The sequence below is a fragment of the Ovis aries genome, chromosome 9, assembly GCF_016772045.2.
Source record: "Ovis aries strain OAR_USU_Benz2616 breed Rambouillet chromosome 9, ARS-UI_Ramb_v3.0, whole genome shotgun sequence".
Taxonomy (NCBI): domain Eukaryota; kingdom Metazoa; phylum Chordata; class Mammalia; order Artiodactyla; family Bovidae; genus Ovis; species Ovis aries.
In genome coordinates, this window is record NC_056062.1 from 13,519,459 (window position 1) to 13,542,912 (window position 23,454).

Genomic DNA, 23,454 nt, shown 5'->3' on the forward strand with positions numbered 1-23,454 from the left:
CCCAGACCAGGGCCCTGGCGGTGGGGGGCCGGCACAGCCTGTCGTGGGAAGGCACGCAGAGAAGGTCCAGCCTTATGGCCCCCAATGGAGAACACCCTGTATGGTGAGGGGCACGTGCCAGAGGGTCCCTGTAGCAAGCTCCCCACCTTGCCAGCGGGGCTGCGAGGTTCCTCCTGAAGAAGGTGGCAGGGGACGGCCAGGGCTTGGGCCTGCCCCGCAGCAGGGCCGAGTGAAAGTGGCAGAGCTGTGCCTGCAAAGAGCAGAGGGCACATGGCTGGCGGCAGGAATCCCCCCTGCCCCCCATCACTGCAGAGCGTCAGTGCTTCCTGGGCCCATGCGTCTGACTCAGGAGCAGCAATGTGGGCAAGGGCCAAGTGTCACGTGAGGTAAGCAAGGCCGCATCTGCACCAGGAGGCCGCCCCCACAGGCCCTGCCCCGAGCTCCCTGCAGGGTCCTGGGCGCCCTCACTGCCTATTTCCCATTTGAGACCAGCAGCTTCCCAGGGAAGGGTCAGGATCATAAAGGAGGCAGGGCCCCAGGGGCTGGCGCTGGGCAAGTAAACAGACACAAGAACTTGTGTCTCTGAGACCCCACGGCGAGACTTGGGGTAGGGGGCTGGGGAGGTACAGCCAGGGGCAGGCAGAGAAGTCAAGGCCCCACAAGCTGCCCTGGCTGAGGGGCACGGAAGAAACCACGCCACGCTCACAGGCAGCCTCAGTCTCCCGATCTTACTGGAGTAAGACCTGAAGGGCTCTCAGCCTCAGGTTCCCCAACTGTAAACAGTCTCAGTTTGGGGGACAAAAAAAGATTTTGCAAACTAAATCATAGCCCACAGCACAGATGTTAACATTATTATGAAATCTGAGCCAAACAAGGAACTGACTTTCCAATCACTTTCTGGCCAAAGCACACAGCCCTGAAGACAATTTCAAGGATACAAAACATCACAAAAGTCAAAGGAAAAGGTCCATGACCTACCGTCCTCAGAGGAGACCAGGGCCTGACAGAGAGCTCTGCTCCCCAGGGCCACCCGCAGTGAGTGCAGATCCTCAAGGAAAACCCTGCAGGGGCCACAGAGGCAGCCTCGGGCAGATGGGCAGTGAGGGCCAGCCGCCACAGACAGTGCGCCACAGACACCCTTTCCTATCCCCCACCCCCAGCCCGCTGACAGCACGAGCCTGTCTCCTCCCCAGCAGCGCCCTCTGCGCCGTGTCCACTGGAGACACACTGGCTACAGGCTCCCCTGGGCCCCCTCACCACTGCCGTCCTGCAGCAGGAGGCGCGTGCCCCCGTGTGCTGCGCTGGCCCAGCCATGAGGCCTGGTCCTGGAACCCTGGAGCTGCAGCCAGGTGGGGTGTCCCAAGGGACCGCAGGGGATTCATGCAGGAAGGCCGCAGGAGCAGGCAAGGCCAGATGCCCAGCAAGACCGGCTGCAGCACAAGGCAGAGCTGGGCCTCTGGGGCGATCAGGGAGGCGGCATGAGGAGCCAGCACGAGGGCTGAGGCCGGTGCCTGAGTTGAGAGGCCGCCATTCCCCTCATACCAGCGGTCTGATGCGGCTTGGTCTTCTCAGAGAGACCACAAACCCACAGAAAAAGCAATGACAGCAGCCGGCAGCCCTGGGGCTTCTGGTTCGTTATCTGTGACCCGGAGGATTCCTGAGCGTGGGGTACTCTTTACACAGCAATCTGGCCTCTCCAAAACCTGTTCAGATCCATGCGTTGACAACTACTGGCACCCAGTACAAGCACTTGTCAATTCTCTCTCCTTCTTGTACATGTTGCCTAGTTTTCACTAGAAGTAACAAAAAAGAGTCGCAAGAAAAAACCTGGGAGGACTTGCACCAAATGCAAAGCATGAACCCTGACTGAACCTCAGTCTGGAAGAAAACACCTATGAGACACTCGTGGGACCACAGACAGCAGACCACAGTCAGGATTTTGAGGTGAGATGGTTCCGATGGTCACATCAGAGGATACCCTCCTCCTTTAGGGGTGCACAATGAAGCGTCAAGATTATGCGTCAAGAAGTCTGTGACTTTCAAAATGGGTATGGTTTCAAACAGACACAGATCAGCTGGAGCCAGATGTTAACACTGGGTAGACCCAGGCGGTAGCTCCTGGGTAAGTAACTCTCAGGGACTCTACGCTTGATGGTTTTCGCAGTCAGGAGTAGCACATCTGCCGCACTCTCCAGCCCGACCGGGAAGGCGAAGCAGCTGAGTGGGTCCAGGCAGACCTGGCACTCCCCGGAGACGCTGAGTGGTCACGACCCGGGGCAGAGGCGCTCCCGGCATCGAGGGGACCACTCGCCACTAGCCACTGGATGGGCTCCTCAGAGCCTCAGGCTGAGCCCAGGGCGGAGTCTGGAGCCACACAGCCGGGGCTGGAATCTGGGCTGAAGAACCTGCCAGCCATGCTGTTTCAAGTTCCTTCCCTCTGTGCCTCAGTTTCCCTGTCTGCGGGGTGGGGACCACTGCACTGCTGCAGTGCAGGTGAGTGAACTGACATCTGGAAAGCCCTTGGGCAGTGCCCAGTGTGGGAGCAGGTGAAGCACTGCCAAGGCCAGCCTGTGGTCAAGGAGTGGGCAGGCCCTTCCAGGCGCTCCTCGCTGTGCCAAACTGCCCGCTGGTCCCCAGTGCCCCCCTGGGCACCTTCCTCCCAGCGACCCTGCCCTCCCAGCTCCACAGGCCACCCCACCTAACACAAACAAGGACTTATTTGCTGGGTTGAACTAAGCTGAGAAAACAGACTACAGATCTTTGATTTACCATGGGGTTAGGGTTAAATCCATTAGTTGAGAATTTCAGAAGTCGAAAATGCATTTAATACACTGAACCTACCGAAGTTTAGCCTAGTCTTCCTGAAACTTGCTCAGAACACTCACAAGTGGGCAAAACCATCTAGCACGAAGCCTGCTTTGCACCGAAGCATGGACCAGCTTCTGCAGCTGACTGCACACGGCGCCAACAGTGGACACAGGATGCGGTCAGGGCGCCCGAGTGCAGCCTGGTGACTGCAGGCTGACGGGGCGCTGCTGCAGCCGCCGCCCAACCTCAAAGAGAGCATCCACTTCCCGTCGCTGGTCCAGAAAAAGGTCAAACTCAAAGCTGGAAGTACTTTCTACTGAATGTGTACCACTTCCGCACCACTAGGAGTCAGGGATTAACAGGTAGAAAGTGTGGAGCAGATTACACACGCTGATAAGGAAACCCTCAGCTCTGGAGTGGATGGGCCACTGCCAAGTCCCAATGGGGATGCCCCCAAGACAGCGAAGGAAAACAGGCAAAGCTGACAGGTAACGAATACCCCGAGATGTTACCGTTCAGAGGGAAGGAAAGGGCAGATCCACAAGTTATTCTCGCCAGCATGCCAACGGCCTGCAGATCCAAGGCTGCCGGCGCCAAGGCTGAGGTGAGGCCCAAAGGGGCTGCCACACCAAAGGGCAGGCACAGCGGCTCCAAGACCACGGCTGAGCCCAGGGTCACACCTCCTCCACCAGGGACCCTGCACACGTGCTCCGGGTGTGTTTCAGGGGCGGCAGGAGACTGTGGGTGAGGAGGGTGCCCTGAGAGGGCACTGCCATCAAGGCCCCCACCTGGGGAAGGCCCAGAGTCCATCAGGGAGACTCAGCAGGGCACATGGCGAGGACACTGCCAGAGGAGAAGCATGTGCAGCCCCAGTGGGTCCTCCTCCAGGGGAACGGCACCCCGGGCCGACAGGGGCTGCAGAGCGGGGCAGAGTGCCCATGGGCTGAGCCCTGCACCGCGCCACAGGCCTGCCCAGGAGCCTTGCCAACCGCACTCTGTGCCTGGGGGTTGGCTCCCTGCTGTGCCCTGCCAAGCTGGAAAGGTGGAAGATGGCAGAAATAAAGCGCCTTGCTCAGGGCCTGGCACCTAACAGGTGCTCAGTAAAAGGCGGGCATTTCTGAGGCGGGGCTTATTTCCTCACGTGGCCCACAGCACAGCAGAGATGCCAGAAGCTGGGAAATCGAACCAGTTCCCCAGCCCGCACCCTTCCCATGCCCAAACCAGCCACCGGGTGGAGCACACTGTCCCTGGAGTCATTAGTAGGAGAGTCCAGTGAGAAAAAGGCAAGTCACCTAACAAGTAAGTTTACATATCATGTTCGTACTAAACACACGGTTCTTTTCACAGAAGGCCAAACCTGAATCACTGACTCTAAAGCTCGGGGCCCTGGCTGCTCCCACAGCCTCCTGACCACTGTCCACCACCGGCTGGGGGTCTGGAAGGGAAGCTGAAGACCAGCGTCCACAGCCTCTGGACACATGGCCGATGCCAAGGGGGCACAGCCAGAAAAGTAACGGTCCCTGACCACGGCCCCCAGAGCAGCTTTCTGTCATTTCCTGAGGAATCAGCACCACAGCAGGCGCTCTGGCTGCACTGTCTCATTCCCAGCCCTGACCCCTCACTCGATCGCCCGGGGCGACCTTCCCTCTGGCAGACCCCGCGCAGCCGCGAGGAGCCTGCCCAGGCCTGCTCTCCAAGCTGCCGTTCTGCCTGAAGCCTGCCCGCATTCACCAGGGTCTCTTGTCCCCCCACCCCACCCCACCCCACTGTCCTTATCACAGGAGCACAGGTTAGCCTGCAGGCTTTCTCCCCATCAGGCTGGGCAGGGCCATCTCTTAATCATCTCCAAGATACAGCAGAAATTCTTTATCACAAACACTTGCTGACCTGAGATAAACGGCGGCTAAGTGGAGAAAAATCCAGGACCCCACATGGCCCAGGCCATGCTGCTGAGCAACAGGTGGAAGGCCACGGTCAGGAGAGAGCGAGCAGCAGCTCCCCGGGAGAATGAGGCCTCTGCTGACAACACCAGAGCCCCCACGGGGCCCTGCTGGCTCATGCCAGCTGGATGCCGGTGACTCCCCAAATATCCCCACCACCCAGGAGACACCGGAGGGTAACGGAGCTATGAATGCGGCAGAGCCAGCAGCCAGTACTCCCAGAAACCAGTCCAGGGCAATATCCACACATCACATGTAACCCGTACCACACCCAGAGCGGCAGCAAACAGGTGCAGAGAGGGCGCCTCCTCAGCAGCATGAACACACACGCAGCCTTCCTGGGGTGGTCCTCTCACTCCCGAAGCCTCCCACTTTGGGACAAGATGAGAGGGGTCTTTTCTCAGCCCAGGTGCACCATGCTCATCTGGAACTCAGCTAACAATCTATACAGCAGTGTCACTCAGACAGACACTACAGAGCTCACAAACTCAGTGTGTACATCAACACAAAGCCACGAGCACCTGCACTCATGTTTTAGGCACAAGCTGAGCTGTTGGATTTTCTAACACCCTGTAGATGAGACACAGCAGATTTGAAGTCACTGCAGATAAGCCAGGCCCCAAGAGAAAGAAGCAACTGCTGAATCTCACGAGACCTGAAACTACAAAGAGGTGACAAGAATATGGGCGGTGTAAGGGCAGGTCAACAGCCCTGCGCACATAGCTGGAGAGTAAGCCAAGCACTGAGCCCGAACTGTTCTTAAGGTCAGGAAGAGAAATTGGGCGTCTGGGCCCAGGAAAGGGAATGGAGATGACCTTGAACACCGTGTCCTTTGCCTTTCTAGGGTCTCTGACCCTCTCAGCGCCAGTCTGGACTCAGAAGCCCCTACTGGGCCGTGCTCTACTTACTGGTCATGAGCATCTCCTGCTCAAGGGCCAAAGCCAGCCTGCCACTCCCGAGGGCTGCGTAGAGGACTCAGTGACCTGAATGAGTGAAGCAGCTTTATAAACTATAAAAGACCAACTCACTGTCTCTACCTGATTCTCAGACTAACACTGCTTCATCATCTCACCCACAAAACACCCCTGTGTAATGGAGCCACTCTACAAGCCACAGAAGCTAATGGACATTCATTTGTATTGACACCTAAATCCACAGGCTAGGCTTATTAGAAAACTACCAGGTCTACAGAAAATTCCATGTTGAAAATGATAATAAGCCCCACTCAGTCTCCTCACCTCTAAACCAACCACAAGAAAAGGGCTAGGTTTTTGGGGAGTGGCTAAGACCTGGGTCAACAACTATGACACCCTGTTTGAAAGGTGTGGAGATGCAATAAAACGGGAGGTCCCACGCGGGGTGGGGGGGTGGGAGAGACTGGAAAGGCAGGTGCCATGTTCAGGACCAAAAGAAGCTGAGTTAGGAGGGCAGCTCAGGGCCAGGCAGAAACCTAGGAAGGCCTGAGAGGAGGGGTGACCCCGAGACAGAGCCGGGCCGCAGCAGCTGTCAGCCCACCTGCCGCCCCCGCAAGTCCTGTCTCCCCAGAGTCGGGGGGCAGCAGTCAGCCCGGGATGACCCGGGCTGGGCTGGTGACAAGGAGAAAAGGGTGCCCAAGGGAGCAGGTGAAGAAAAGGCGGCGGGTCCGCTCTGTGATTCGGTCAGAGCCTGCAGCGGCGAGGGGTCTGAGGCAGATACGGGGCAGGCGGAGGCGATGGGCGCCAGGCAGTCGCCTCGGGAAAGGGCGTCTCCCTGGGGAGGGTCGTCCGTAAAGGACGAGAGGGTCGTCCCTCGCGGGGAAGGAGGCTTGGAGAGTCGCCTCTGAGACAAGACTCCCGCACCAAGAAGCAGCCTCGGAGAAGCGGAGCTGCGGCTTGCGGCAGGGAAGGCCCGACGTCTCCCCCACAGAGCCTGGGGGCTGAAGCAGGGACCCGAGGACAGGCTGCCTGAGGGCTGTGACGGGCTCCGGCCAGCCGGGAGGATCCCTGGGGAGCGAGTCTTGGGCCCTGCGGGTCCCGGCCGGGCGGCCCGAGCCGCGGCAGGGGCGCGAGCGCGCGGGGTCTCACAGGTCTCCACATTTTCGGTCCGCAGCTCAGCTCCCGCTCTCCACGCTCGCCACACCCGCCGCCGGCCCAGCAGGCCCTGCGGGAGGGGCGCAGTGCGCACGCTCATGCCGCCCTACGGGCGGGCGGGGACTACAGGCCACGCCCCCGAGTAGTCCCGCGGCCGCAGTGGAGCAGCGCCCCCTGGCGGCTCCCGGCCCACTAGCTTTAGGGCCAGTACCTGCGCTCCGTCAACGCACGCGGTCAGGCACCGCTCAGCTCAGTTCAGTCGCTCAGTCGTGTGCGTCTTTGCGACCACATGGACTGCAGCACGCCAGGCTTCCCTGTCTATCTCCAACTCCAAGAGCTCGCTCAAACTCACGTCCATCGAGTCGGTGATGCCATCAACCATCTCCTCTGTCGTCCCCAGACCCTGGTGCTGGGGTCTTTTCCGACCCCCAGTGGAAGCTGAGGCTTGGGGAGGTCAGGTCACCTGTTCCCCCAGGAGTTCACAGCAAGGGCGGAAGCTGGGAGGGAGAAGAGACCCCACTAGGGAGTCAGCGTGGACAGCTGGAGTTGAACCCAGGGTGGGGACCTCCAAGCGATGGTTTAGGGAGACTAATTGCTCAAGCCTCGCTTTTCTTGCTGCAATATGAGGTCCTGGCTCTCAAGTTAAGGATGCTAAGATACCACGCAGGCCACCTTAAGTTTGCTGTCAGTTCAGTTCAGTTCAGTCGCTCAGTCGTGTCCGACTCTTTGCGACCCTATGAATCGCAGCACGCCAGGCCTTCCTGTTCGTCACCATCTCCCGGACTTCACTCAGACTCACGTCCATCGAGTCCGTGATGCCTAGAAGTTATTATAAAACTCTCAGATTGGACTTTCAAAGGCCTCCATTATTTGTTATCCCAGGTGAGAAACATAATGTATATTTTACGAGCGAATTTCTGTTTGTGAGCCTGCTAGGAAGAGGCCTTCCTGACTGCCTATAAGGCATGGAGTGCGAAACCCTGGGAATGTTCTGTAAGCATTCGCTCCAGAAGGTCGACCCACGTTCCCTAGAAGTGACTCACGCCTGTTAATGAACCACCTTCTTGGTGTGGCCATTTACAAGGCCACTTGCACACAGCAAATTTCTCCAATTCTGTCTTGGTAAAAAGGAAGATAGACTCTAACTGAACTTGGGCATACATATCTATGCTGCTGCGAAGAGTAAGACTCAGTAAAAGTCTCAGTGTCAGAATCAGGGAGGTGAGTTGGTGAGAAGCAAGTGTTATGTATCGATTGATTCCATTTTTTGGCTGACTTGGGTCTTCATTGCAGCTGGAGGGTTTCCATTGCCCTGTGGCATGTGGGATCGGAGTTCCCCACCCAGGGACTGAACCTGCTGCGCCCCTTGCTTGGAAGCACAGTGTTAACTACTGGACCATCAGGGAAGGCTCTGCTAGCATAACTTTGTAGTAAGTTTTGTAATTGGGAAGTGTGAGAGATTCCTGGATTCCCGCAACTTTATTCTTTTTTTTTTTTTTAGCGCTTTTAAAATGTTATTGCATCTATATATATTTATGAAATATATGACTACATATTTTTACATTATCTTGTAAATCCCGACCAAGGGATCGAGACCCAGTCTCCTACATTGCAGGCATATTCTTTACTATCTGAGCCACCAGGGAAGCCCATATATATATATACATACATACATATATAAATGCTTTTGAAATAAAATGCTTTTTTTCCTTCTAGTTTTATTGAGATGTAACTGATGCTGCACTGTGTAAGTTTAAGGTGTGCAGCATGATTAGACTCACATCCATCATGAAATGGTCACTACAATACATTCACTGAACATCTTGTATAAACACAAAATAAAAGATAAACAAATTTTTTCCTTATGTTGTGGTCTCTTAGGATTTACTCTGACAAACTTTCATATGTAACATTCAGCAGTTAATTAATCATGCTGTACATTACATCCCTAGTATTAATACTTACCTGTTTTTGGCTGTGCCACTTGGCATGCATGCATGTTAAGTCACTTCACTTGTGTCTAACTCTTTGCGACCCTATGGACTATAGCCCACCAAGCTCCTCTGTTGATGGGATTCTCCAGGCAAGAATGCTGGAGTGGGTTGCCATGACCTTCTCCAGGGGATCCTCCTGACTCAGGGATCAAACCCATGTCTCTTAGATCTCCTGCATTGGCAGGAGGGTTCTTAACCAGTAGTGCCACCTGGGAAGCCTGCCGCTGGGCATGCAAGATCTTAATTCAGGATCGAACCCATACCCGCTGCAGTCAAGCATGGTGCCCTGACCACTGGACTGCCAGGGAAGTCCCCCTAGTACTTGTCTTATAACTGGAAATTTGTACCTTTTACCCATCTTAATTCAATTCTGCCTCCCCCCACCCCTTGCTTCTGGTAACCACAAATCAGATCTCTTTTTCTATGAGTTTATTCTTGATGTATAACTGACCTACAACACCAGTAGTTCCAGGTGAACAATGTAGTGATTCAATATTTCTGTACATTATAAAATGATCCCCAGGGTAAGTCTAGTTACCATCTGTCACTGCACATTATATTATTGACTATATTCCCCACTAGACATTTCATACCTGTTGACTCACATCCTACATACCTCTGCCCTCTGGCAACTACCTGTTCTCTGCATCTATGAGTCTGTTTTCATATGTTTGTTCACTTGTTATGCTTTTTATTCCACTTATAAGTGAAATCATACAGTATTTGTCTTTCACTGTCTTACTCCACTCAGCAAAATACCCTCTAAGTCCATCCATGTTGTCAAAATGGCAAGATTCCATTCTGTTCTATGGCTAATCGTGCTCAACTGCTCAGCTGTGCCCAACTCCTGTGACCCCCATGGATTGTAGCCGGCCAAGCTCCTCTGTCCATGGGATTTTCCATGCAAAAATACTGGAGTGGAAAAAAAAAAAGAATACTGGAGTGGGTTGGCATTTCCTACTCCAGAGGATCTTCCCGACCCAGGAATCAAACCTGCGTCTCGTGTCTCCTCCATCAGTAGGTGGGTTCTTTACCACTCTGCTACCAGGGAAGCTGAAGGACAGGGTTCTGTGGCTAATACTCCATTGTGTGTGTGTATATATATATATAATATACGTGGCACATCTTCTTTATCCACTTATCTGTCAATCGGCAATTAGATTGTTTCTATATCTTGGCTATCGTAAATAATGCTGCAATTAACATAGGGACTCATGTATGTTTTCTAATGAGTGTTTCTTCAGATAAATACTCAGAAGTGAAATTGATAGATCATATAGTAACTCTATTTTTAACTTTTTGAGGAAACTCCATCCTGTTGTCCACAGTGGCTGCACCAGTTTACATCAACACCAACAGCATACAAGGGTTCACTTTTCTACACACCCTCTCCAACACTTATTTGTTGTCTTGTTGATAATGACCATTCTGATGAGTGTGAGGTTAGATCTCATTGTGGCTTTGATTTTTCTCATGACTGATGATGCTGAGCATCTTTTCATGTGCCTGCTCTCCATATGTATGTCTTCTTTTGTCTACTTTGGTCTTCTGCCCATTTTTAAACTGCTTTGTTTGTTTTACTGAGGTTGCATCATGAGTTCTTTGAATGTTTTGGATATTAATCTCTTGTTGGATGTAACCATTGCTAATATCTTTGTCCATTCAGTAGGCTGCTTTTTCATTTTGTTGATAGTTTCATTTACTGTACAAACACTTTTTAGGTTGATGTAGTCTCATTTGTTTATTTTTACTTTTGTTTCTCTTGCTTGAGGAGACATATTTAAAAAAATTGCCAAGGCCGATGACAATGTTTTCTTCTAAGAGATTAATGGTTTCAGATCTTACATTAAGTCTTTAATCCATTTTTGGTTTATTTTGTATCTGGAATGGGAAAGTACTCCAGTTTGAGTTTTAATATTTGTAGTGTCCAGTCTTCCCAACACCATGTACTGAAGAGGTTTGTCTTTTCCCCTTTGTATATTCTCCTGCATTGGCTGGCAGATTCTTTACCACTATTGCAACCTAGGAAGCCCCTCCCCCCACCTCCTTTGAATATTCTTGTTTCTTTTTCTTGTAGATTAATTGATCCTAAGTGTGCAGGTTTATTTCTGGACTCTCTGTTTCACTGACCTATATGTCTATCTTGATTACTGTAGTTTTGTAGCCAACTATATTCTTTTAAAGATTGTTTTGGGGAATTCCCTGGCGGTCCAGTGGTGAAAACTCAGCACTTTTATTGCCAAAGATCCAGGTTCAATCTCTGGTCAGGGAACTAAGACCCTGCAAGCCATGTGGCATGGTACACACACAAAAAGGATTGTTTTGGCTATTCTGTGTCTCCTGCATTTTGTTTTGTTATGAATATTAGGATTAGGGTTGTTTTTTTGTTTTGTTTTTTGTTTTTTCAAAAAAAGCCAGATGGGATTTTGATAGGAATTACTTGAATCTGTAGATCAGTATTGCCAAGTTAACAACAGAAGTCTTCTGATCTATGAATATTTACTCACATTTTTCATTGCTGTCAACATTTTGTAGTTTTCCATGTACAAGTTTAGCATTTCCTTTGTTAAATTCATTTCGAGGTACCTATTTTTTTGATGCTACTGTAAAAAAATGTTCCTTAATTTCACTTTCAGGTCATCGGCTGAACATGTATTAAGATACAACTGATTTCTGTATATTGATGTTGTATTCTGCAAATTTTGGTTGAATTTGTTTTGGGTCCTAACAAGTTCTTTGTGGACTCCTTATGATTTTGTATACATAGAACCATGTCATCTGAGGATAGTTTTACTTCTTTTCCCATCTGGATGCCTTTTCTTTCTTTTTCCTGTGTAACCACCATTGCCAGGACCTGCAGTGCAACGTTGAATAGAGACAGAGAGCAAACACCTTCGTCTGGGGATCTGCCTGCTTCTCCTCTGGACGCCTGAGCGCCCTGGCCTTTGCATCTCTTCACATCCCTCTGACCTAAGTCTGTGTGGGGTGAGGTGGGCGCTTGGTGGGGAGGGACATGGGTAGCAGGACGCCTGTGAGGGGTCAGGTAGGGGCTGTCTTGCAATCTGCTTTCTAACAAGCTCCCTCCGTTCTCCTGCCACACTTGCAAAAGGAGAGGAAACATGAAAACAGAAACCTCCTCCAGGGCTTTGTCTGGATAGTCCAGCTGAAGAAGGTCCTGCCTCCTTCTTCCCCGCCTGGCCTGGCTTGAGGTGTTCTGAGAGGGTCCGACCTCCAGGAAACTCTCCTTTCCAGTGTGGAAGTGGTCAGCGAAGCATCCTGCTCAAGAGCTGGTGGAGGAGCCTAGGAAAGCCTAGGGCTCTTGATATGGGGAGTACGAGAGAGTCTGCAGGGCGTGACTGATCCTCCCCCAGGCACGGAAAGGTCAGCCAGTGCTGGGTGTGCGAACTTCTGGATGGTCCCAGATGCTTCAGAGAGGGGACCTCACATCTCTCGCAGCTGTGACAGACAGAAGCCAACTCAACTAAAATAAGCACAAAATTGTGGGCTGACATAACTTGTAAGTCCAAGGGGTTTAGCTTCAGGTACAGCTGGATCCAGGCAACTGCAGGATGATGTCAGGGTCTGGCTTTCTCCACCCCTTGCTCTGTTCCCTCTGAGGTGTCTTCACCATCTGGTGTGCACCAAGTAGTCTGGGTAGTTTTTACAACTCTTGGAACAACTGACATGCCCAGTACCAATCTACTGGGTCCTCATTTGCTCCACAGGGCCACCTCTCCTCCCCCATTTCAATTGGTGTGGACACCACGGCTGGATCAGCTGGGTCACCCACCCAGCCACAGGGTGTGGGCCAGAGGAGTCTGTGATTAATAACCCACTAGAACTACAGTTGCCTCTGAGACCCCTGGAAAGTGCAGTGGTCAGACTGTCTGGGGTCTCCTTCAAAGTCTGAGACACCCTTTGGGCAGGGCTGGGAGGCTGAGTGGCTGGCCACATGCCATCCAGCTAGAGGCATGGTGTCTGCGTGCAGTCCTGGGGGACACTCTGCTCTGAGGGGCTGGCATGGTGGGCTGCCCCGCTTCTGGGCCTCATCCCTAGGCGGCTGAGAGCAGGAAGGGTGTGCCAAGCGAGTGACTCTCCAGGATTTGGCCCTGCAGCCTTTCCTCCCCTTGTCATCTGGGCCCCAATTTGTTTGCTTCAGAGACGCTGGCCGGAATGTCCTGGAGACTTCAAAGGGCGGTAGCTTCCTCAAACCCCCTCCAGTTCCCCTGCCCCCCCCCACCCCCACCCCGCCCGCTTCCTCGGGAGATCAGGCACGTTCCATGCAGCCTGGCACACCTGGCAGACACACAGGCAGGTAGAGGCTCCCTGGACTCCCAACGCGAGGGGAGAGGGGCAGGAAGGAACTGGGAGCCATCCCAGGGTGGGCAAGGGAGGGACAAGGGCAGTGTCAGGGGGTGTGGGGAGAGATACACCACCCACTTCATGCCCTCAGCCTCTGCTCGCTGCAACCAAAGGCAATGTCCCTAACTCACAGCTGCCTGTCACCTTGCTTCCCAAATGCAAGAGGCAAGTCAAGCTGCTGCTGCCCCCTCCCCAGTCCCGTCAGGTCAGGTGTGCCGGTGGTTAGCACCACTAGGGCCCGTCTTCAGGGCTGGGCTGTCTGAGCCCCGTGGGAGCGTGGCCCAGCTGAATGCTTGTTGGAGGGTCGAGGCCTGGAAATCCTTCCCTCCCACCAGGAAGTTCCTCCTGCTCAGCTGGTCCGGCCAAGGCCGGGGCGGAAGGCCTTGAGAAGCCCACGTGCTCCCCGAGTCAAGGACAGCTGGCCTCTGAAGTTAAGAAAGGGCATCCGGAGGGGGCTGGATGGCAAGGCAGGCACCACTGCCCCGAGTCCACACCCTGGGCCTCAGGGCCCCCTGTGAAAGGAGGTGCCTGGTCTGTGAGAACAGTGTCTCCATACCAGGCCAGTCCCACTGGACCACAGCTCAGTGCCCCGCTGGGAGCCTGTCCTCCACAGGCCTCTCTCTGCTCCCCACCTGCCCAGGAGGCACAGAGGAGACAGCGGAAGCCCAGGCCCAGCCCCGCCTCCCAGCCTCTCCCGGCTTGGGGCTCTCTGTAGGCTGCGGCAGCCCTGAGTGGGGGAGCCTGCAAGTCCAGGACAGCCTGGCTCCCTACAGACACCAACAAGCAGAGGTCTGGACCACCGTCGTGTGTGGGTTGTGCAAAGCCATCTGCCAGCAGCTCAGAGAGAAGGCAGCCGCGGTCACGTCCACCTGAGTAACAGCTTGGGGCTTGGCAGCTTTGATCACAGAAGCTAAAAACGGGACGGGTGGCTTGAGGGAGGGGGTCACATCCTTGGGCAGAGGGATCCCGAGACTGGCTAGACCCTCACACCCCAGTCTTCTGATTCCCGCTCACAGAGCCCTTTCCAAGCAGGGACCGGGCAACAAGCCCCTGGTGTAAATGCCCCCCCAGGATCCTCCATAAAGTAGCAGGGAAACGCTGCCACACCTGGGCCACAGACCCAGCAACCAGCAGGCAGCCCACGTGACTGGGCCCTTGTGCCTGGCTGGCCTGGCCCAGCACACCACCTCTGGCTGCTGTGATCTGTGTGGGTCCTTAGCCCAGACCCCAGGCCCCGGGAGCAGGCCTTCTCTGTCCCTCTGGGCACTTCTCTGTGTTCAGAGGACAGCGTTCCACAAACCCGGGATCTCCAGACACTGCCCCAGGGAGCGGCAGCCCCTCCTGAATAGGTCAGACTACGGCTCCAGATCAGAGGAGGTCTATCTGCACAACAGAAGTTGTTCCCGGGATCAACTCCAACTCATAGAATAAAAATGCTTTATTGTACAAATCCCACACATATCCCGGGCCATGTCCGAGTCCCCAGCTGGGCCCTGGCTCTGAGCCTGCTGTGTCCCCCACCTGCCTGCAGTGCCAGGTTCGCCTGTGGAGTGTGCAACTGTCTGTGAGCAGGCCGCACGTGAGGCGGGCCTCCCCAGGCAGTGGGCAGGCAGTCTCTGTGGCAGCCGCACCCTGAATACAGGTCAGGGGAGCAGAGTATCCCCCAACATGAGGCTTAGGGGCCACAGGGGTCCACGCAGTCCTTCCCGCTGCGGAATACTTGGTAGATGCTGGTGGGAGGGAACATGGCCACAGCACCAAGCAGGGAGCCCACCTGGATGGCCACGCCAGCGGCCAGCAACGCCGGCTGGCCCCCACCATGCAGGAGCGAGCTGGCAGCCACCTTCACATACGAAAACACACCCAGACACAGAATCCACGACACCACCTGGGAGGGTAAACACAGTAGCAGGCTGAGTGGAGATGCCCTGCTTTAAGGCAAATCCCTCCTGATGGCCACCCTTTTTGTTGCCCTGTCCCCAGACTACTCACCACAAGGACCACCCCTGCGGAGGTGCCCACCAGGGGTGGGCAGGGGCTCAGGACTGCCAGTGCCATCAGGTAGGCCCCAAAGAGCATGCCCAGCAGAGAAAGACTGCCCAGCCCTGCCAGGGACCTGCCAAGGGTGAGTCAAAATTCAGAGCTGGCTGTGCCTGGCCCAGGGCCTCACCCCTAAATCCCACCCCGAGGGGCCTGGGCTCCCTGTGTACCTGCACAGAACACCCATGGCTAGAAAGCAGGCGAGTGGGTTGGCAGCACTGCCCAGCACCACAGCCAAGTGGTAGGCGAGGCGCCCGTAAGGCAAGCAGGAGTAGCTCTGTACAGCGGGCAGCACGCCGTTGGTCAGAGCATTGGTGACAGCCAGGAGGCCCAGCAGGAAGGCACCATGGGTGGAGAGTAGCCTGGGGACCACAGGTTCCGGGCTGGGGGTGGCATCTGCCGCAGGGCTGGGGGGTTCCTGCAGGGGCGAGGCCTCTTCCTCTTCCTCCTTCTCCACTCCTGGGGTTCCCACCCGCAGGCCAGGCCCTGGGCCGCCCGTGGGTACAGACGGCGGCAATGGCAACAGCAGCAGGAGACCCTGAAAGGCGGCAGCTGAAATGACCAACAGGGTGGACAAGATCCCAAAGAAGGTGCTGGCAGGAAAACGCTCTGGGAAGTAGAGGGGGGGCCCAGGGGTGCCATTGGTGGGGGTTGGTGGGCACTCGAGGCGGCCCACACCCTGCACTAGAGCCAGGACACAGGGCAGCAGAGCGCTGAGGCCTTGGCCCAGAAAGAAAGACCGCAAGAAGGGAGGTGGCAGGCGGCTCAGAAAGGGCAGGAAAGTGACGTTAGAGGCACAGCAGGCCAGCGCCAGCACGAAGGCCAGGGCCAGGAAGGCCACGGAGTGCTCCTGCCCCGCCACTGTGGTCACCTGCCGCCACAGGGGGGCCAGCAGGGCAGTGCCCACCACGCTCAGCGCCTGCACCACCTGGATGGGGACCCGCTCGCCCTTGCCCGGGGCCAGCCGCCTCCACACGGTCACCACCAGGAGACCCAGGTTCCCCAGAGCCACAAGCACACAGAGGTAGGAGGGGAGACTCCAACCTGCAAGGAAAGAAAGGAGGCAGCTGTGTCAGGGGCAGGACACCCAGGGAAGGAGAGCAGCTTCAGCGTCGGCACCCCCCAACCCAGCCCGGCCCCCACTCACCCTCAGGTAGGTTTTTCACTACCACAGGCAGCTCCACCCAGATACCATTGACTGCAGCCCATGAGCCCATGCCAAAGAGGGCTACCAGCAGGTGGGTCAACACCAGACGGCCCAGCGGGGGTGCTGCCATTCAGGCCAAGGCTGGAGCCTCCAGGACAGGGCAAAGGTCACAGCCAGCTCTTCTTTTCCCCACCTAGGTCCAAAGAAGATGCTTCGGCCCTGGGAACTGAAAACCTGGTCTGGCTTGAAGGGAACAGACTCGCATGCAGGATCACGACAGAAAAACACAAAACCGGAGTTAAGGAGAGGACCAGGCAGCCAGAGATATTGAGCGGGGTGCCAGGGGTGGGGTGTGGGAGGTAGGAGGGATCAAGCAAACCCGGGACACGACACCAGGATACACATACCCCGCGGGCTGGCAGAGTAGCGGGAAGCGCCGGAGCCAGGGCAGAATGAGTAAAAGAGGGAGATGACCTTCGGGTCTGAGTGGCCGAGACCGCCGCCACCACACTCGCACCTATGGACACGGAACAAGAACTCCGGGACAGGGCGCCGCACACTGCTGCGGCTTCTGCGAGCCACGGGAGAGTCGGAGCCGAGTCGGGGCTAGGGGTGTGACCGCGGCGGGCACCGCCCCGCCCTACGTCGGGGAGCCGCGGAGTGCCGACAGGTGCGCCCAGGTCCCGCGCCTCCCGGTCCTGAACCTGCGCGCTGCCAGGTCCGGCGGCGGTCCGTCCAGCCACACTCTGAGGGCGCCGCCTCCGCCCAGGGCCACTACAGTAGAGCTAAGACGCAGCTGAGCCGTAGCGAGAGCCGCAACTCACCCTCCCGGACTAGGCGAAAGCGCTCTCCCGACCGGCCCCAGCGCCGGAAGCCCCGCCCCGGAAGTTAGGTGCAGAGCCCGAGCGAGGGGCTGGCCCGAGGTCCAGGCCCCGCCCTGGTCACGCCCTTCCGCCGCAGGACCCGCCCCTTCCGCTCCCGGGCGGAACCTGGAGCGCGGCGGGCGGTTATGGCTTCAGGGGCTGCAGGGCGGGCCCGCCGGGCCCGGCGCAGAGTCCGGGTCGTGCACCCGGCCGCGGCGCGGACCCGCTCGGCGGAAGACTGGTGGTGGGATCGACTTGCTCCGAGCGGCTCAGGGTACCACCTGCTGCAGTCAGACAGCATGCTGCTGGTGCTGCCAGGCCCGCGGCCCGCCCGCCCCCGCGCGCACAGGCGCGCCGCCCGCAGAGCTCAGCGGCTGCGGTCCCCAGGGTCCCGTGCGGCCGAGGCCAAGCCCAGGACCGCGCCAGCGCCCACGGCGCTGCAGGAGCCCGACCCGGGCTGGGGCTACCGCGTTCCCCTGGAAATCCTGCTGCAAATTTTCGGGTTGCTGGTGGCGGCTGATGGGCCTATACCCTTTCTCGGCAGGTACCCTAGGCCCTTTGCGCGCAGCGCCGTAGCTCAGGCCGACCGAATAGGCACGCAGTGAGGGCCCGAGCGCCCACACACGTGTCCACGGCAGCAGTCTCTCAGGGTCTAGTTGGAAAACCCGGGGCCACAGTTTGAACTGACCGCGGCGCTGTGAGAGTTGGGGGGGGCAGGTCCCTCTTAGGAAACCCCACAGCGGCAGCCAATGAGGGCGAGCGTCGGCCACAGAAGGCCCGGCTCCTCACCAAATCCTTTCTCCCAGGGCTGCGCGCGTGTGCCGCCTCTGGAACGAGGCCGCCTCCCAGCCTGCACTCTGGCACACCCTGACCCTGTCTCCCCCGCTGGCTGGCCGCCCCGCCAAGAGTGGGGCCAAGGCTGAGAAAAAGCTCCTTTCTTCCCTGGAGTGGCTTATGCCCAATCGGTGAGGAATTCCATCTTTTTCTTACTCCCTCACATCACTTTTGTGTTGTGTGAAAGCCCCAGGCCCCTTCTGCATCCCTGCACCAGGGGCGGGCGAGGGGGGGGGGGGGCGGGGAGCAGAATGCTGGCAGAAGGGAAGCAAGGAAACAGCCTGCAGCCCTGCCTCTGCTGTCGGCCCAGGTTCTCGCAGCTCCAGAGGCTGACTCTCATCCACTGGAAGTCCCAGGTACACCCTGTGTTGAAGGTGAGAGCGTGAGGTTGCCCTACACACCAGCCATGACACTCTGGGGTTGCCCAGTACTTCCAGGAAGTGAGTCAGGTACCATGGGGGCCCAGTGGTGCCCCATGAGGATGCCTGCTTGGTTTTCTTTTCCTGGCATCTCCAGGAGGGAGGAGTGAGAAGTGGGAGCACCCAGGTAGGAGCTCATTGCTGAGACAGTGAAGTGGCGTTGGCACCAGCCATTGGTCTCTTTCCCTTCTCCAACTCCCACCTGGCCCTCGGTCTTCCACAGCTGGTTAGCGAGTCCTGTCCTCGGCTCACCTTCCTCAAGCTTTCTGACTGTCATGGTGTGACCCCTGACGCTCTGATCATGCTAGCCAAAGCCTGCCCTCAGCTCCACAGCCTGGACATACAGCACTCAATGGTGAGCCCTATGTCCCCAGGGGCCCCAAGGAAGCCTGGGCTGAGGTGGCAGGTACTCCTGTGCTGGGTCCCTAGGTGGAGTCCACGGCTGTGGTAAGCTTCTTGGAGGAAGCTGGACCCCGAATGCAGAAGCTGTGGCTGACCTACAACTCCCAGACAACAGCCATCTTGGGTGCACTGCTGGTAGGTTGGTGACAGCCAGGAGCAGAGCTGGGTGCCAAGCCAGGGGCTGCCAGATGCCCGACCTTGTGTTCTCCCCACCTCTACAGGGCAGCTGCTGCCCACAGCTCCAGGTCCTGGAGGTGAGCACTGGCCTCAACCACAACATCACTCCCCTCCAGCTGCCTGTAGAGGCCCTGCAGAAAGGCTGCCCCCAGCTGCAGGTACCTGACGCCCCACCTCTTGCACCTGTCACCCCCCTCCCCATCTGCAGCCTGGGCCTCGCTCCCAGGTGCTGCGGCTGTTGAACCTGATGTGGCTGCCCAAGCCTTCCGGGCGAGCGATGACTCCTGGCCCAGGTTTCCCCAGCCTTGAGGAGCTCTGCCTTGCTAGCTCCACCTGTAACTTTGTGAGCAACGAGGTCCTGGGCCGCCTGCTCCACGGATCCCCTCACCTGCGCCTGCTGGATCTGCGCGGCTGTGCTCGGATTACACCTGCTGGCCTGCACGATCTGCCGTGTCAGGGTCAGTGCTTCCCGGGTGGCAGGTGGGCAGGCGGGATGCAGGGATCCTTGCCCACCCAAAGCTCATGCCCACTTCTCTCACCTCCAGAGCTGGAGCAGCTTCACCTGGGCCTGTATGGCATGTCAGACCGGCTGACGCTAGCCAAGGAAGGCAGCCCTCTGCTCACCCAGAAGTGGTGTCACAGTCTGCGGGAACTGGACTTGAGTGGCCAGGGCTTCAGTGAGAAGGACCTGGAGCAGGCCTTAGCTGCCTTTTCAGGCACCCCTGGGGGCTCCCACCTGGCCCTATGCTCCCTCAACCTCAGGGGCACTCGGGTCACACCGGGCACAGTCAGGTTAGCAACCCACTAGTTCCTTGGAGCCAGTATACCTTAGCCTCCATCCTGTGTGGCTTGCCAGTTCCAGGAGTCAGAAAAGGGAGCCCATACTGGCCAAGCCCCTGCTTGGGGTTGTCCTTAGGGACACCCAGGGTACTGAGGGTGGGCCTTGATGGATGTAGGGGGCATAGCCAGCTGTGGTGCAAGGGCAGCGAGGGCTCCCTAGACTGGCCCAGCCCTGCTGGTGCTTAACCTACCATGGCCTGCCCTGCTCCCACAGCTCTGTGATAAGCAGCTGCCCAGGTCTGCAGTACCTCAACCTGGAGTCCTGCCGCTGCCTTCCCCGGGGCCTCAAGCGGGCCTACAGGGGCCCAGAGGAAGTCCAATGGTGCCTGGAGCAGCTGCTCACCAGCCTCCCCTCCCCCAGCTAGCCAGCTCCAGGCCCCTCTGCCAGCCAGCCCTGCTCTGCCTCTTTTCCCAGTTTTGGATATTTGAGTGTTTTGTTACAATAAAACCCTTTTTGGAACTCGTTGTGTAGTCTTTGGAATCAGAGTGAGGGGACAGGGGTTGTCCCTGAGGGAACTACTTGGGGGTAGCCCCCTGAGTTTGCCTGTTGCTGTGCCTTGCCAGCTCACTCCTGGACTGAGTGCCTGTGCTTGTGTGCCCCATCCTAGGGCACTAAGGTGAGCTGCTTCATAGTATGTGAGGCTGTCTAGGACAGAGCTGGCAATGAAGAGAGGGTGACCACGCCCAGCCATGGGCTCCTTGTGGGCACCTGCCTGCTGATTTCTCTCCAACTTAGGCCTAGGGTGTCTCACTGTTAAGGTATTTCTCTCCAACTTAGGCCTAGGGTGTCTCATTGTTAAGGCTGACCTACCTGAGTCAGGGACTAAAAGGCCGGGATGCGGGGCGGGGACTGGAATCCGACTGGGGTGGGGGCGGGGCCGAATCGAGGGGCCAGGCCAGAGATGTGGCCGGATTTGGCGCTGGAATCGCAGGCTGGACCCGCACGGAGGCGGCCCGGGCCCTACTGTGGGGCGGGCTGTTCCAGGCCCGAGCCCTGAGGGAGCACAGGCTAGGTGGAAGCCCCCAGGGGTGCCTGAGAAGGCAGCTAAGGTCTGCTCCAGGTCCTTCTCACTGAAGCCCTGGCCACTCAAGTCCAGTTCCCGCAGACTGTGACACCACTTCTGGGTGAGCAGAGGGCTGCCTTCCTTGGCTAGCGTCAGCCGGTCTGACATGCCATACAGGCCCAGGTAAAGCCGCTCCAGCTCTGGAGGTGAGAGGAGTGGGCATGAGCTTTGGGTGGGCAAGGATCCCTGCATCCCGCCTGCCCACCTGCCACCCGGGAAGCACTGACCCTGACATGGCACATTGTGCAGGCTGGCAGGAGTGATCCGAACACGTGATGTGAGCCAGGCTGTATAGGGGGCCTCCAGTGGGGCAGGGGCTAGCCAGGAAGTTCACGCCCACCACAACAGAATGGTCCCTTCTAGAACCCACTGACCAGAGCTTCTAGAACCCGGTGCCGCGCAGCCTAGAACGCCACCTGGTGTCGCTCCCCTGTCTTCTCAGAGCTCCTGCTCCTTCCTGACCGCAGCCCTGGAGGCATTATTCTCCCAGGTATGAGCGTAGCTGTGGGCAGTGGGTAGTGGTAACAGACGAGCCGCCCAGCTGACCATCCGTACCCGACCCAGGCCCCCAAGGGCCGGATCAGCGGACTGCCTACGACCTCTAGCGGTAAGCCCTTCCAGCTCTGGGCCCAAGGACTCTTCTGCACCGAGCGCAGCCTCGCCAGGCGCCTCAAGAGCAACAGTTTCTACCCGTTCATGCAGCAGCAGCCCAACGGTGCGCGCGGACCGAAGTTAGGGACCGGGACTCCGAGGCTCATGCGGGGAACGCAGGGCAGGGACCGGAATCAGAGCAGGGAGGGGCGGGGAGGGGCAGGGCCAGAGGGCGAGGCGGGGCTGACTCGAGGGGCGTGCCCAGAGGGCGGGGCGGGGTCAAAGCGGGGGCGGGGCATTGGAGCCCCCGACCCAGGCCGGGCCTGCTGGGGCCCGATTAGGCGGTGGAACCGCAGGCTGGATCCTATCCGAGGTCCTGGGCCCTACGTGGGGCGGGCTGTTCCGGGCCCGAGCCCTGGCGCTGCCACCTCGGGCAGCAAGCAGGAGCCCGGTGTTCTCACGCGTCCTCGGCGCGCCGCCCCTAGTCTTCGTGCTCGAGTACTACCTGGACACGCTGTGGAAGGGGACGCTGCTCTTCATAGTGTGCATCTTGCTCATCAGCTTCGGTCTCGTGAGCGAGGTCTGGGCTCCCGGGCCCGCCCACACTACCTTCCTACCCCGGGGACCCGGCCCCGCCTCGCCACCGGCCCCCACGGCGGCTCAGGGAGTCCCCGCGGCGCCCGCAGGTGCAGAAGCAGGAGACCTGGGGCTTCCCTGCCTACGGCGTGGGCGTGGGCCTGTGGCTTATGATCTCGTCGCTGCCGCGGCGCCGCCTGGTGCTGAACCACGCGCTTGGCGTGTACCACTTCTCCATCCAGGGCCGCACCGTGTGTCAGGGCCCCATGCACCTGGTCTACGTGCGCCTGGCCCTCAACTCGGACGGTGATGCGAGGGAAGGGCCGCGGACTAGGGCAGGGCGTGCAAGGGACGGGAAGCCGCGTGGAGTGGGGAGGGGCGGACACACGCGGGCCCACGCCCCGTCCCCGGAGCCCCGTCCCCGCTCCCCAGAGTCCGGGAGCTGAGCAACTTGCCCCTTACTAGCCTATCGAAGGTGCTTCTTCCAGCTGGTTCTGTGCGGCCACAAGCTGGAGCCGCTAGTGCTGGTGCAGCTGTCGGAGCGCTATGAGGTGCGTCGACAGACGCTCTTCTCTCCCTTCTCGGTCCAAGGGGATGCGGACCACTGTTGAGGCTCTTAAGATGGGGACATTTCGCAGGTGGATGGTGCATACAATGGGTGCCTGGCCCGGGCCCTCAAGCTGGTAGCTGGCAGAGAGGGTGCCAGGGCTGACGGTCAGGGCTGGAGGTGCGGTTTGGCAAAGGGAGGGACTAGCAAGAGCTGACCTGACCGCCACTCGCCACCCGCTCACACAGCAAATGGAATACCTGGGCCGGTACATTGCCCGGAAGCTCAACATTAACTACTTTGACTGCCTGGCCACGTCGTACCGGCACGTGGTCCGCCACTGGCCGCTGGGGAGCACCTTCAGCCCAGGCATCGTGCTGCGCAAGACTGGTACCTACGACGAGGGGAACTCTCAGTGGGACCCAGACGTGTGATGCTGCCAGCAGGCACCCACCCTTCTCCCACCTCACGAGGTGTTCTGCCTTCCCCTCCAGTCCCCCGCCTCCACCCCACCACGGGCCTTCTTCTCAATAAAGCGACTTCTTACTTCAAGACGGGGGGGTTTTCTTTGTGCGAGTTGGGGCTGCCTCTCCAGGATCTTCCCCTCCTGCCCAGCTCACAGGGCCTCAGAAGGTCTGGCAGGAAGCAACGGGGAGTTTGGGTTGGAAGATGGTAGTAGTGGGACTGAGCCTGACAAGCAGCCAGGCATCTAGGACATGTGTGGGACACACTGCCTTTCACGGTCAGTAGAAGTGCTGACCAATGAGCAGAATCCATGGGT

The 23,454-nt window shown here is 57.8% G+C and overlaps 4 protein-coding genes across 16 annotated transcripts in view; 2 read left to right on the plus strand and 2 right to left on the minus strand.

Moving 5' to 3' along the window:
- ADCK5 (aarF domain containing kinase 5) overlaps positions 1-6,935 on the minus strand; it is a 13,647-nt gene extending 6,712 nt beyond the window's left edge. For 2 of the 7 annotated variants that reach the window (XM_027973364.3, XM_042253877.2), the window contains exon 1: positions 147-4,556. In XM_027973364.3, coding sequence (XP_027829165.1) covers positions 147-304 — 158 coding nt within the window. In that variant the 5' untranslated portion in view covers positions 305-4,556. Of the gene's footprint in view, positions 1-146; positions 4,557-6,586; positions 6,648-6,811 lie in introns of those variants that run through there. The other 5 variants (XM_027973365.3, XM_060393595.1, XM_060393596.1 and 2 more) reach the window with 5 other exon arrangements.
- A 7,658-nt stretch (positions 6,936-14,593) lies between these two features.
- SLC52A2 (solute carrier family 52 member 2) lies at positions 14,594-17,243 on the minus strand. 5 transcript variants are annotated; one of them, XM_027973422.2, is made up of 6 exons: positions 17,185-17,243; positions 16,768-16,877; positions 16,361-16,553; positions 15,384-16,257; positions 15,166-15,289; positions 14,594-15,086 (listed from the first exon to the last, which is right to left on the minus strand). In XM_027973422.2, the coding sequence occupies exons 3-6, from the start codon at positions 16,488-16,490 to the stop codon at positions 14,817-14,819; spliced, it is 1,398 nt and encodes a 465-aa protein (XP_027829223.1). In that variant the 5' UTR covers positions 16,491-16,553; positions 16,768-16,877; positions 17,185-17,243; the 3' UTR covers positions 14,594-14,816. The 5 variants fall into 5 exon arrangements, with proteins under 5 accessions (XP_027829223.1, XP_042109843.1, XP_027829224.1 ...); XM_042253909.1 differs by having other exon boundaries at positions 14,594-15,061; positions 15,384-15,751; positions 16,142-16,257; positions 16,768-17,243; XM_027973423.2 differs by having other exon boundaries at positions 14,594-15,061; positions 15,384-15,751; positions 16,085-16,257; positions 16,768-17,243.
- A 97-nt stretch (positions 17,244-17,340) lies between these two features.
- FBXL6 (F-box and leucine rich repeat protein 6) lies at positions 17,341-20,355 on the plus strand. Of its 3 annotated transcripts, none has more exons than XM_042253905.1 (9): positions 17,341-17,767; positions 18,030-18,188; positions 18,368-18,431; positions 18,700-18,831; positions 18,906-19,013; positions 19,100-19,213; positions 19,282-19,513; positions 19,601-19,847; positions 20,110-20,355. In XM_042253905.1, exons 1-9 carry the CDS (start codon positions 17,370-17,372, stop codon positions 20,258-20,260), a joined length of 1,605 nt encoding a protein of 534 aa, XP_042109839.1. In that variant the 5' UTR covers positions 17,341-17,369; the 3' UTR covers positions 20,261-20,355. The 3 variants fall into 3 exon arrangements, with proteins under 3 accessions (XP_042109839.1, XP_042109840.1, XP_042109841.1); XM_042253906.1 differs by having other exon boundaries at positions 19,100-19,132; positions 19,264-19,513; XM_042253907.1 differs by having other exon boundaries at positions 19,100-19,132.
- Positions 20,356-20,731: 376 nt separating this feature from the next.
- Positions 20,732-23,225, plus strand: TMEM249 (transmembrane protein 249). The gene is made up of 6 exons (XM_042254565.1): positions 20,732-20,761; positions 21,524-21,676; positions 21,804-22,130; positions 22,237-22,432; positions 22,592-22,677; positions 22,922-23,225. Exons 1-6 carry the CDS (start codon positions 20,732-20,734, stop codon positions 23,105-23,107), a joined length of 978 nt encoding a protein of 325 aa, XP_042110499.1. The 3' UTR covers positions 23,108-23,225.
- Positions 23,226-23,454: the final 229 nt, after the last annotated feature.